The sequence below is a fragment of the Rhodnius prolixus genome, unplaced genomic scaffold (assembly GCF_049639745.1).
Source record: "Rhodnius prolixus isolate KJV_2025 unplaced genomic scaffold, Rpr scaffold_3, whole genome shotgun sequence".
NCBI lineage: Eukaryota > Metazoa > Arthropoda > Insecta > Hemiptera > Reduviidae > Rhodnius > Rhodnius prolixus.
In genome coordinates, this window is record NW_027411603.1 from 32,645,226 (window position 1) to 32,657,538 (window position 12,313).

General features: G+C 36.0%; 1 protein-coding gene across 1 annotated transcript; it reads left to right on the forward strand.

The window, feature by feature from the left end:
• The first annotated feature begins 2,009 nt into the window (after nt 1-2,009).
• Nucleotides 2,010-12,313, forward strand: LOC141452366 (endocuticle structural glycoprotein SgAbd-2-like). Its single transcript, XM_074124404.1, has 3 exons — nt 2,010-2,169; nt 10,078-10,214; nt 11,877-12,313. Exons 1-3 carry the CDS (start codon nt 2,161-2,163, stop codon nt 12,148-12,150), a joined length of 420 nt encoding a protein of 139 aa, XP_073980505.1. The 5' UTR covers nt 2,010-2,160; the 3' UTR covers nt 12,151-12,313.

A 12,313-nucleotide genomic window follows, 5' to 3' on the forward strand; every position in this document is an offset into this window, starting at 1 on the left:
TGAGATTGCTAGTGCTGTGGGCATCTCGAATGAACGGGTACATAATATTTTGCATCAACATTTGGACATGACAAAGCTATCCGCAAGATGGGTGCCGCGATTGCTCACGCTTGACCAAAAACGAAATCGTGTGAAGTGTTGCAAAGGACGGTTTGCAGCTGTTCCAGAAGAATCCGCAGGACTTTAAGCGTCGTTTCGACACTGTGGATGAAACATGGATACATCACTACACTCCTGAGACCAAAGAACAATCTAAACAATGGGTTAACAAGGGGGAATCTGCGCCAAAAAAGGCGAAGACCGTTCCTTCGGCCGGTAAGATTATGGCGACTGTCTATTGGGATTCGCAAGGAATAATCCTCATCGACTATCTGGAAAAGAGTAAAACTATTACAGGTGCATATTATTCATCGTTATTGGACCGTTTGAAAACCGAGCTGCAAGAAAAACGCCCACGATTGGCCCACAAAAAAGTCCTTTTCCATCACGACAACGCACCAGCTCACACCTCAGCAGTTGTGGCCGCAACATTAATGGAAATAGGGTTCCAACTCGTTTCACATCCCCCCTATTCTCCAGACTTGGCTCCCTCGGACTACTATTTGTTCCCCAATATGAAGAAATGGCTGGCGGGAAAAAGATTTTATTCAAACGAGGAGGTGATTGCAGAAACGAATGGCTATTTTTCAGACTTGGACAAATCCTATTATTCGGAAGGGATCAACAAACTAGAGCAGCGTTGGACGAAGTGTATAAGCCTAAAAGGAGACTATGTTGAAAAATAAAAAAGGTTTACCCCAAAAAATTAAGTAGTTTTTATTTTTGCACGGACTTTTCAAACGACCCTGTACATATTAAAATACTTAACGTGGTCATTCTTAGATGAAGATTAGTCTCTTGGTCTAAGTCAAGATTTCCAAAGACATAGCAGGTACCGCACCAGAAGCTACTTAACAGTGTACTGAAGCATGATTTCATTTTGGGCCGCACGGCTCTTTTCTACTAACGCAACTAACTATGACTACCTTCGCGCAGCAAATCACTTTCAACCATATTTAAACTTCTGAATTTTTTATTTTTGGAAAACAGCCCTTACTTACATCCCAGCGAACAATGGAACTATTGTTTCTTCCTGAGGGAAGGCCAGATTTGTCCACCACCTAACCGTTTCCAATACTCTGCTCGACCTTCAGAATTTCTAATCTTCTATCTTACCTTAATTATAAAAGCAGAATTTAAAATATAATGATATATTTTTTAAAATGAAATAATTACTTTTCAATAATTAAATAAATGATTATCAAAGTAAATGTAATAAATTATTATTATTGTTGCATGGAGGCAGAAGATTAAATAGCACTTAACACATTTCGGTCGAAACGTTTGTACTGAAAACGAAAAATAACAGAACCAGAATTCCATGATGTGTTTTCAGCAACTTTTCGTTTTTTTGTTTTTGAGATGTTCTGTCCAGAAAAGTACGCTTTTATCCCAATCAGGGAATCTCAGAAGTTATCGTTACAATGACATTTTTGAAAATGACAAATCTTTATAGGTAGCATTAATGTGAAAGCAACATCGAATCGAGTTGTGATTAAAATCCAGAAAAATATTCCTTTTAATCAGAATCGCGTAGATTTTATAAAAAGAAGTTTTAAATTATTCACATACGTAATTTAAAAAAAAAAAACATTCTCATTTTGTATTCTTGTAGCCATGTACACTGTAATGCAATCATTTTCTCTATTTCAATTTGAATAAACAATTTAATGAAATGAGGGGTTAACTGCCCTAGCTGGGCAGAAATGTCACTTCAAAAGAAAGGTATATTTTGTAAGAATAAGTAAAGGGTTTAATAAAATATAATCCTTATAATTGATTTTAGAAATGACATTCAATGAATATTAATTTTTCTAGTCTGTGTGGCTGACTAGAATGGAGAAGAGAGGTGCAAAAAGGATGAGTTGTGCGACTTAGACCAGGATTCACCAACGATTTTGGCGGGGGAAGAACCTCCACCCTTGTTAACACCACCGCTGATCCACTCCCGCCAATTCTGGTAACATCCATACTATATATACTGTGCACGGGAAGATTCTTCATAAATCCAAATATTTCCATTTTAATCCATTAGGACTAACAGTGTACAACATCTTCAAAATGAATTTTGTAAGTATAGGAATTTAGTATTTAAACTTTCAGTTTTTCTTACTCCAATAAGTTGGTGAATTTAGATTTAATAACAGTGCATTTAGCTTAAAATTTTAATCACTTACTTTTAGGTTAATTTTAAAGAAACACAAATTATTTCCTAACAGTTTTATCTCAAAAATAAATTACTAGACGTGCTAATCACCATAATTTGGATACAGTCTACAATTTGATCAGTGAGGAGCCTCAAGTTCCACATATCTCCTCTCTTCTGGAGTCTAGTCTAAGAGGAGCGAGGATTCATTTCTTAATGAATGAGTGTAACCTCATCCTTAACATTACGATAATTTTGTCGAAGGATTAAATTAATGTTTAGTTATTTAATGTGCTTTTTCCAATTTTTTGTTAGTGTTCTGAATATTAAAGACTCATGCCGAAGACTCAAGACTCCGACCTTATCTGAGGACTCATTTTACATTGGGTATGAGTTTGGGGGGTCAATCGTTTCCGCTTGTTAAGCTAGAATATGGGCGCCAACAGATCGCGGGACGGCGGCAAATCTGATCTAATCTAGAGTTGAAATCTTCTCAAAGAAGTACTATCCTTAAAATACCAAAAGCGAGACCATTTCACCCATTCAACGGCCGCTTACATTTCCTGAATAACATTAAAAACGCCTTGCGATAACTCTGCCCCCAGTTCAGTTCCAGTTAGCGAGTGCAACGTTCGCAATCCTAAAGAAAGTGCACCTGGTAGCTAATTGGGAGAAAACAAAATTGAAATTTGATTTTTATATCGTCTAGTACCAAATTTTCGCAGGATTTATTTTATCGCTCATCAGAGTATAATGATTTTTCCTGCTGTATACTATAACGGTTCGATTGACCAATGAAAGTTTATAGTATAAACTTATATTAAAAGTTCTATCACAAACCACTGTCAATACTATTTACTATAATCAAGAACTATTGCAAGACATCTACTGAGAATTTATCCAATTTCAAATTCGTCACCAGGAATGCGCCCATTTAAATAAGGGCCATTATTAGATTAATATTAGTTAAAAGGAAAATTTGTCAACACACGCGAACATAGAACCTTCAAATTTAAGCCCTTTTATTAATATCAGATAATTATAGATAAATATATGTTCATTTACAGGAAAGGAAAGGACGATATCGTCCAAGCATCTGGAATTGTGTAAATGTAACACTTATAAACAGTTTGGTACATAGTCTTGACAATAGTCTTTTCTTTTCTTCCTCATATCATTAAATTGGTTTATAATTTTTATTTTAATTATTTTTCTGCAAGAATAGAATATTAGCGAAGTAATAATAGTTCTGCCCAGAGAAAGGGATTCAATCACTCCATTAAAAGTGCTGTTTGAATCTACCCTACAGTTACCTCACCTGTATAATTTTTAATGTGAAATGGTTTCGCTGAAATTTCGATATTGGAGATGATTCGAGGATGATGTTGATGATGATGGTGGTGGTGAGAGTTAAGGGCTTCTTTACTTATTTTTACTCGGGTTATAGCTGTTTCCACAGTTGGTAGTTCTGCGTGTATTAAGTCCTTCAATATCTAATCTAAAGTAAATTGGCTCCGGGAGCGTTCTCATTTCGCTGCCGGGATCCTGTTTGAGTTCTATCGTTACTAGACCATATTGTGCGACAATGGATGGTGAACTATTTACGATATATTCATTAAAATATAATTTTAAGTTGTTCTAGGGAGATTTGGTCGTTGGCTATCCTCTAAATTGCCATTTTGGTTTAAAGTAAATTATATCCATATCTTAATATTAAGGTTTGTATTTAAAAAACAATGCGGAATTCAATGAAAATTTATCTTCCGTTTTACGTGTCATTTAGATCAGATGAGTGTCATTTCAAGTTGAGATGTACTCTTTCTGGTCCTTGCATTAGCAACGTGTCTACGCATTTGATATCATTCTATAACGACATAAAACTACTCTGCAGGGTCACTTCACACCTTAACGTCTGGCGCACATTCTGATATATTTAGTGTGCAGAATTTAGTGCATTTTTTATTCATTCAGCTGTGAGATTCATCTGAGGTTATTGGTGACCGGAGCTTTTTCCAGTGAACTGCCGGCCTCCGGAAAGTGTTCTCTCGTTACAGACAACACTGGCCTCCGGACAGTGATCTGTAAGAAGCTCCTAGAAAGAGAAAATTTAAGGGCCAGCAGCAGGATTTCAACCCGGGTTCTCCGCGTGGGAATCCAATACGCTAACCGCATAGCTAATCCCGTTCCTATTATATTGTTTTTGTTATTAAATATTAATAATGCAAGGCGCCACGGTAGCCGAGCGGGTTAAGAGGCGAGACTTGCAAAGCTAATATGCATTGTGGTACTGGGTTCGATTCCCGGTCTTGGCCTTAGATTTTATTTAATGATTAAATGAGAAATAGTAAAGTACGTTTGCAATTCGCCTCCGTCCACGACACCTAGTAAATGGTAGTTGGACGTTAAGCCCCGCCTGAAAAAATAGGCGATTACTTTACTTTATTAATAATGTTTTCATTATTATTAAAAGTGTTCATTTAGAGAATGATTAACGTAAAGCAATGTTTCCAACACAGCTTTATCAGTCGGCAGCAGCAATTCGCGTCATGCGGTCTGCTGTTCGTTACCATATAACGCGGAATGTTACAGAACCCACCGCGCAATACCAATTCTTTACAAGCCTTGGCGATATCATCTAGCTCCTAGCAATATCTGCAAAAACTCTTGTGACTGCCTAGGCAATTGCCTGTTATCGCAATTTGTCTTTCTTTTTTTTTTTAATTTAAGAAGCTCAACGTCTGTGGTCCCGGAGTTTTTTTTCCAGAGATGCTGTCGGCTCCAGAGAGACTGCTGCTCTCTCAAGACAAACAAAAACTGTCCAATCACCGGACAATGAGCTGTAAGAAGAGAAAATCTAAGGACGGGCCGCTGGATTTGAACCCGGAATCTTCACGTAGGAATGTATGCTCAAACCACTGAGCTATTCTCTTCCCTGTATTAATCGCAATTAGTGTCGTGTTTGGATAATTATTAAAGTATTATATAAATAATATTTATAAAATTAATCCGTTTGAAAACTACGTCATAACCAGAAGGGGCGGAAGTACAGAGAGTTTGGAAGCCACTGGCTTTTAAATAAGAACCAAATTATAGCATCTAATTTCCATTAAACTAAACTAGGTACTTCTTTTTTTTAAATAAATAAATAGTTATTTATTCATACTCATTTTAATAATCTGACAACTAATTTATCATTCTGGTAAATTAAATCACTTTAATGAAAAAATTGTCGAAATCTCATTCGATAAAAACATCTGTTTCACACCAAATTTGTTAATTATTTCACACTTTAAAGTTCTTACTAGATCTTTATTGGACGTTCACACGTATCATTACTTTCAGCTAAATTGGTAAATTCATAAATTTTCAACAAGAAATATCAAAACAGATGTTCTTAACATACTTTAAAAAAAAAAGTAAACTCAAAAATAAATATTCCTTGATGATATAATAATAATAATGTATACGACATGACCTTTGGCACACTTTGGATTTACCATTTGACATTCACTTAATATACAAATGTACCTTCTTCTTTTTTTAAGAAAAGGTTTTCATGTCTGTTTCACAATTGGTAAATATGAGTGAGCAAGAGGAGGAGCTCTCTTTGCTCCGCTGTGAATGTGGCAATTTCTTGATTGATCCGGAATTACTCTGCACGGTCGTTCAAATGTCTGGCCCAAATCTCAGATATATTCGATAAATTAGTGCTACTATCACTTCTAACTTGGAGTTTTGAAGGACAGTGTTCGTATAGAGATTAATTAAAACAGAAGTTTTTGCTTTAATGAAACCTAAATCTTGAATATTAACACCAATTTCTGAGATGCTTTTGAAGTAGTAAATTTCTTATTATTTTCCAATATGCATCGTCAGATAGAAAGATTATTCATTATTAGGATCCAGGACTAATTACCGAAAAACAGAAATGGAAAGTTATTCCGTTAATTGAAAAAAACAGACTCCGTTATCGTGGATTTTAGCGGTGCTTACTCTTTAAGAAATAAAACTGTCACTGAGAGATAATGGGCTGAAATGATTGATTTTTATTTTTCCTAGCACTTATTACCTCATACTCAGCTCTTACCTCTCTGACAGATTCTTTCAAGTTCTTCAAGGCACTACTCACTCTTCCATCCATCCCGTCCTTGCTGGTGTGCCACAGGGAAGTGTCTTAGCTCCTCTTCTTTACACAATCTACACTGCCGACTTACCTTCTAACCTTAATACCTCTATTTACACCTTCGCTGACGACACTGCCATTCTCTCCACACACTCTGACCCTATCCTCGCAGTACGCTCACTACAGTCCCACCTTCACTCAATAGAACCTTGGTTAGAAAACTGGCGTATAAAAATTAACCCAACTAAATCTAAATACATAGTCTTCACACTCAAACGTCAAACTCCGCCACCTGTCTTCTTACATCACACACCTATCCCACCAGCCGACCATGTGCGGTACCTTGGAATGTACCTAGACAAGAGACTTACCTGGAACCCCCATACGAGACTTAAACGTACCGAACTAAACAAACGATACAAACTTCTAGCCAGGCTACTCGACAAACGCTCAAAACTCTCACTACAGAACAAACGACGACTCTATACAGCCCTTCTCACACCAATATGTACTTACGGACTCGAACTTTACGGTACAGCTAAAAAATCCAACCTCAATAGACTACAAACACTGCAATCCAAAATTCTCCGCCGCATACTAGACGCTCCATTCTACGTAAGCAACCACACTATACATACAGATCTCCAAATTCCACTTATCTCCGAACTTGCCAAAATTCGATACAAAAATTTTCACCAAAAACTCTCACTGCATCCCAACCCTTTAGCTGCAAACCTGTCTACAACTACGCTACCCTCCAATCCTCGAAGACGGCTGAGGCGCCGTTGGCCCCGTGACCAACTGGGTGACTAACGGCGGCCATCAATGGATGACCGTCATTCACGTCTGCCACGCTATTCACATACATTCATCGCATTTACCTATTGTACCTGTAGGTACAGGTGTAAATTTCATTAAAAGAATAATAATAAAAAATATAGATTCAGGAACAAACTAGAATTTATGATTTCAAGTAAAATAGTGCTTCTTTCTTCCAAAAAATTTACGGGGAACTATTTTTGTATTGCTGACTAAGTATTTAATGCCTTCTCATGGAACAAAAATACATTTTTGATTTCCAAGAACAATTTTAAATATTCCTGTTCTTTGGTTAATTTCATTCCACTTGTGATAGATTGTAAAGCAAAGCTGATAGATTTCCTGATAACGTTTAGTCCAACAGCAAACGAGGACCCACATTTCCATGCAAGTAACTCTGGTTAGTATCGAAGCCAAGACCAGATAGTCAATTTAGAATAGTTGACAGTTATCGTATTGAACCAAATTGTTAAGTGAAGCATAATTTCACATCTAACTAGAATCTAGCTTAAAGAATATTGTCTATAATTTGTTGGTAAAATTTTGTTAGGAATAAAAACGCCAATCGCTCAGCTTTTTCATGATCAGAACTTCATCAGTACAAACGTTACTGAAGGTACCCAGTCTTAATGAAATACTATTAGCATTATGGAACAGCATGCGTTTGATTTCATTATATCTTTTTATGTGACGATATTTGCATTAAAAAAAAAGAAAAACATCTATGAGAGATAGTAAAAATTAATTTAGGACAAGGCAGCATCTAGAAATGCATCTCTGTTCTTTTTTTTTTGAAAAAAGAACTATCTGTGTTCATCTAATTTTGCCCCCCCCCCCAAAAAATGGAAGCGGTGAAACATCACCATGAAGAACTACCATGAAAAGAGAGGGCAATCCTTCCATTTAGATGATAACAATCTACGTATCTATCAGCCACATTGTTGATTATCGATATGACTTTTCATCCTTTCTCTGATGGTACTTATTTTGAAAATTTATTTCATTAACAAGAAGTAACCAACTTCAATTGAAGTATTTTTCAGTTTCTTTAAAATATAAATTTGACGGTTAATAATTTGTAATGTTTCATAATAATGTTGCCTTATTTCTTTCACGAGAGCAGTTGTTAAATCTGTAAAATGTTTGAATTAGTTTTAATACGAGGGGGTACCCAAAAAAAAACGGAATTATTTTTTAAAAGCTATTTATTTACAAATTTTTTACAGAACAACCTTATCCCCTTCAAAATACTCTCCATTACAACTAATACATTTGTCCCACCGGTGCTTCCACTGTTCGAAACATTTTTTGTAGTCATCTTTAGAAATGGCTGACAGCTCGTTCTTCGTTTTTTTCTTGACCTCTTCAATGTTGTCAAATCGGTGACCTTTCATGCCCTTTTTCATGCGTGGAAATAAGAAAAAGTCGCACGGAGCCAGGTCAGGCGAGTAAGGTGCGTGGGGCAGCGGAACCATGCCATTTTTAGCCAAAAACTGTGTAACAGAGATGGCTGTGTGTGCAGGTGCATTGTCGTGGTGGAAGAACCAGTCTCCTGTTTGCCACAAATCGGGTCTTTTTTGGCGAACACTATTGCGCAATCTTTTCAAAACTTCCAAATACAAGGTTTGATTGACGGTCTGACCTGGGGGGACAAACTCTGAATGGACTATGCCTTTGGCATCAAAAAAGCAAATCAGCATTGTTTTGATGTTTGACTTGACTTGACGACATTTTTTTGGTCGGGGTGAAGATGACGTCTTCCATTGGCTCGACTGTTGCTTTGTTTCTGGGTCATAACCATAGCACCATGACTCATCACCAGTAATGACCTTTGACAGAAAGTCTGGATCAGTTTCAAGCTGTTGTTTCAAAGCACGACATGTTTCAACTCGATGTTCTTTTTGATTGTCAGTCAGAACTCGAGGAACAAACTTGGCAGCAACCCTTTTCATCCCCAAATCTTCCGTTAAAATTCGCTGAACCGTGCTCCAAGATAACCCACTACTCTCTGACAGTTGATCAATTGTCTGTCGACGGTCTGTGAACACCAGCTCTCGAATTTTTTCAACATTTTCGTCGATACGGGCAGTTGATGGACGTCCAGAACGAGGTTTGTCATCAATCGACATGTCGCCATTTTTAAACCGAGTAAACCACTCGTATACTTGAGTTTTTCCCATAGCGTCATGTTTGTAAGCTGTTTTCAACATTAAAACACTTTCAGCAGCATTTTTGCCGAGTAGAAAACAAAATTTCAGAGCTGCACGTTGTTCACTTAAACTTGCCATCATAATAAACGAAAAAAGAACAAAACAGCGCTGGTAAAAACAATCACTGCAGATGAACAGAACAAGCCAGGCAGACAACACAGGCAGGACTGAACTGGCAAGGAATTGCGCTATACACGTCTAGCGGCAGAAATGCGTACTACATAAGCTCCATGCGCGGCAACGCAATTCCGGTTATTTTTGGGTACCCCCTCGTACGTATCACAAATTAAACTTCTACCTTTCTCAGAACCCATTTTTTATGGAATTCTTTAAAAAGAGAAGTTTTGGTTTATTCAGTAAGAGGAATATAAAAAGTAAAGTAATTATTTACATATAAACAATTTTTTCTAACAAAAGTAGTCTTACCCGGGATTCGAACTAGGAATCCCCCACTTACAAAGCCACCCTCCTGACCAGAAGACATATATAAATGTGCACATAGAAATTCAAACAATTTGAAACAATCAAATAGCTCTATCTTAAATAAATTAGTCGACAGAATTTTGATAGGAATTTGCTGTAATCTGCAACGGTAGCGCTACTAGTATATCGTATAAAGTCAAAAAATTTGTCCGTGTAATATTATTTTTAAACACATTTTCCTGATTATTTGTTGACAGTTTGTGGGAGCCTGTCTACTCGCATTAGCCGCTAGCGTAGCTGCCCAAAGAAGGCCTACGAATTACGCTAATCCACAAGAAATTCCTATTATCTCTTATGTTAATGAACATAATTTTGATGGTTCTTACAGATTCAGGTAAATATGTTGATCTTATTTAATAAAATATAAAATTATAATTATAATCCATAATTGATTTAAAGAAAATACGTTATCCATTCAACTATACTTCTTGTAAATTTCGGAGATTGAGAATTATTGAAGTAATTTTAAACTAAGTGTGCCCTGCACCACTTGGAAAGTGAAAAATGAAATATCATAGATTCTACCAATTAGCCTAGACAACCGTGGCCCAAAAATATTTTTAATTGTATTCTTATAGATTTTAGAAATAAATATAGACCAGCTTACTACGAGCTTTACATTATAGCGATACCTAAAATATATTTTGTGGCGCTCAAAGCAGAATTGCCATCCTCTTGTTTAGTCTCGTTGAAGGAACTTTGAGAGATCTTTAATTTTTACCCAACTTCTCACCCATCTATGTCGTTCATTAGATAGCTAAATTAATCACGTACCCTATCAGTGGACTTTATTGTGGTTTTTTGCTTGCTTCAACGCAAACGTTTCCTTACATTTATACAATTTTTCTATTGGAAGATGAACACCGCCTAGTAATGATAAAATATGTGCAGTTTTCTTGTCCTTCCCGATGACCCTGTCACACTCTGAAGGAAATGATTGCCGGGTTCTTTCGGATAACTTTGTCTCAAATCGCTGAATGGTATAATATCGTCATAATAACTCCTCATTGGTTTTTTTCCAGGTAAATCACTAAGTTTATGGCTGTTAAGAAAGCAATTACTTCTACAATCATTACTGCTTTCCTACAATTAAAAAACTTTCTGACAGTTAAATTAATCACGTACGTCTATCAGTGGATTTCATTATGGATTTTGCTTGAAATTTAAATAATTTTTCTTCCGCAAGATAAACTGCCGTTTGTTCTTCACAGTCATTTCGGTCCTCAGGCCTATCGTTCAGATTTGTTTCCTCTATTTCCCACATCCATAATATTTATTTCTGATAAACAGGGGTCAGATACAGTACGTTGAAAACAAAATGATCCTAGCTTCCTAAAATAATAAAAAATGAAGGTAAAATATTCTCTTCAAATCTGTTTGATTATTTTTTTAAAATGTAATTACATTAAAAGAATTATTTTTAAATTTTAAATGATATTTTTGAAATATATTTTTGCAAATGCTATGAGAAAGATTGGAGCTTTTATTATTAGAGATTTGTATTTAATTTTGTCCCCTGATAGGAATGTTGCATTATTGTTTCTAATAGCGTGTGGAAATAATCATTAAAGATGCATGAATGTCTCACTGTACTCTTATAAATGAACAATTGGATTTATTAATAACCTATTGCATACGTTGATCTTTGTTAACTCAAGCTTTTTGATGTGTTATGCATTAACTATCGATGGCTCTTGAGAGAGCGGATGTTCATGTTTTTCTCAAAGAGTATTTTGGCATTTTGATTCTGACAAAATTATTTACATTTTTGCAATAAATATTTCTTTGCAAATCTAGATTACTTACTAGACTTGGAAATGGCAAGATAAGAACTATAAATATTTAGGGCTTCTTATGTTCAAGATAACTTCCAGATATCCGTAGATTAATAATGATTTACTTCCTATTCAAAGGGAGTTCCACACAAAAGTGGCCTATCGCTTCCAATTTTTGTAGATTAAATAAATAAATAACATAAAAATAATGCATGTTTCAGTTACGAAACCGGAAATGGCATCAATGTACAAGAACAAGGCTACTTAAAGAATCCTGGACAAAAAGATCTGGAAGCACAAACAGCCCAAGGTTCTTACACCTACACAGCTCCTGATGGCCAAGTATTGACCGTTACTTGGATAGCTGATGAAAATGGTTTCCAAGCCCAAGGTGCTCATTTACCAACACCACCTCCAATTCCACCCGCAATCGCTGCAGCCCTCGGAGCTGTTGGGCCAGCACAACCCGTTCAACCATTCAGAGGAAAGAAATGATTGTCACATTGATTCTCTAATGCGCTGTACGAAAGAAACTAATGTTACCATTTTTTGTTAATTTAAGGTTTATTTCAACTATGTACATTTGTTTTTAAATGTAAATTCATTTTTTCATTATTTATAATTTGAATAAATTTCTAATTTAAAAAATAAGCAGTTA

What these genes read in the sequence shown, in the direction of transcription:
- LOC141452366 (XM_074124404.1), top strand. An exon ending in GATGGTTCTTACAGATTCAG is followed by an intron (nt 10,215 to 11,876) that starts GTAAATATGTTG and finishes TGCATGTTTCAG; the next exon opens with TTACGAAACCGGAAATGGCA.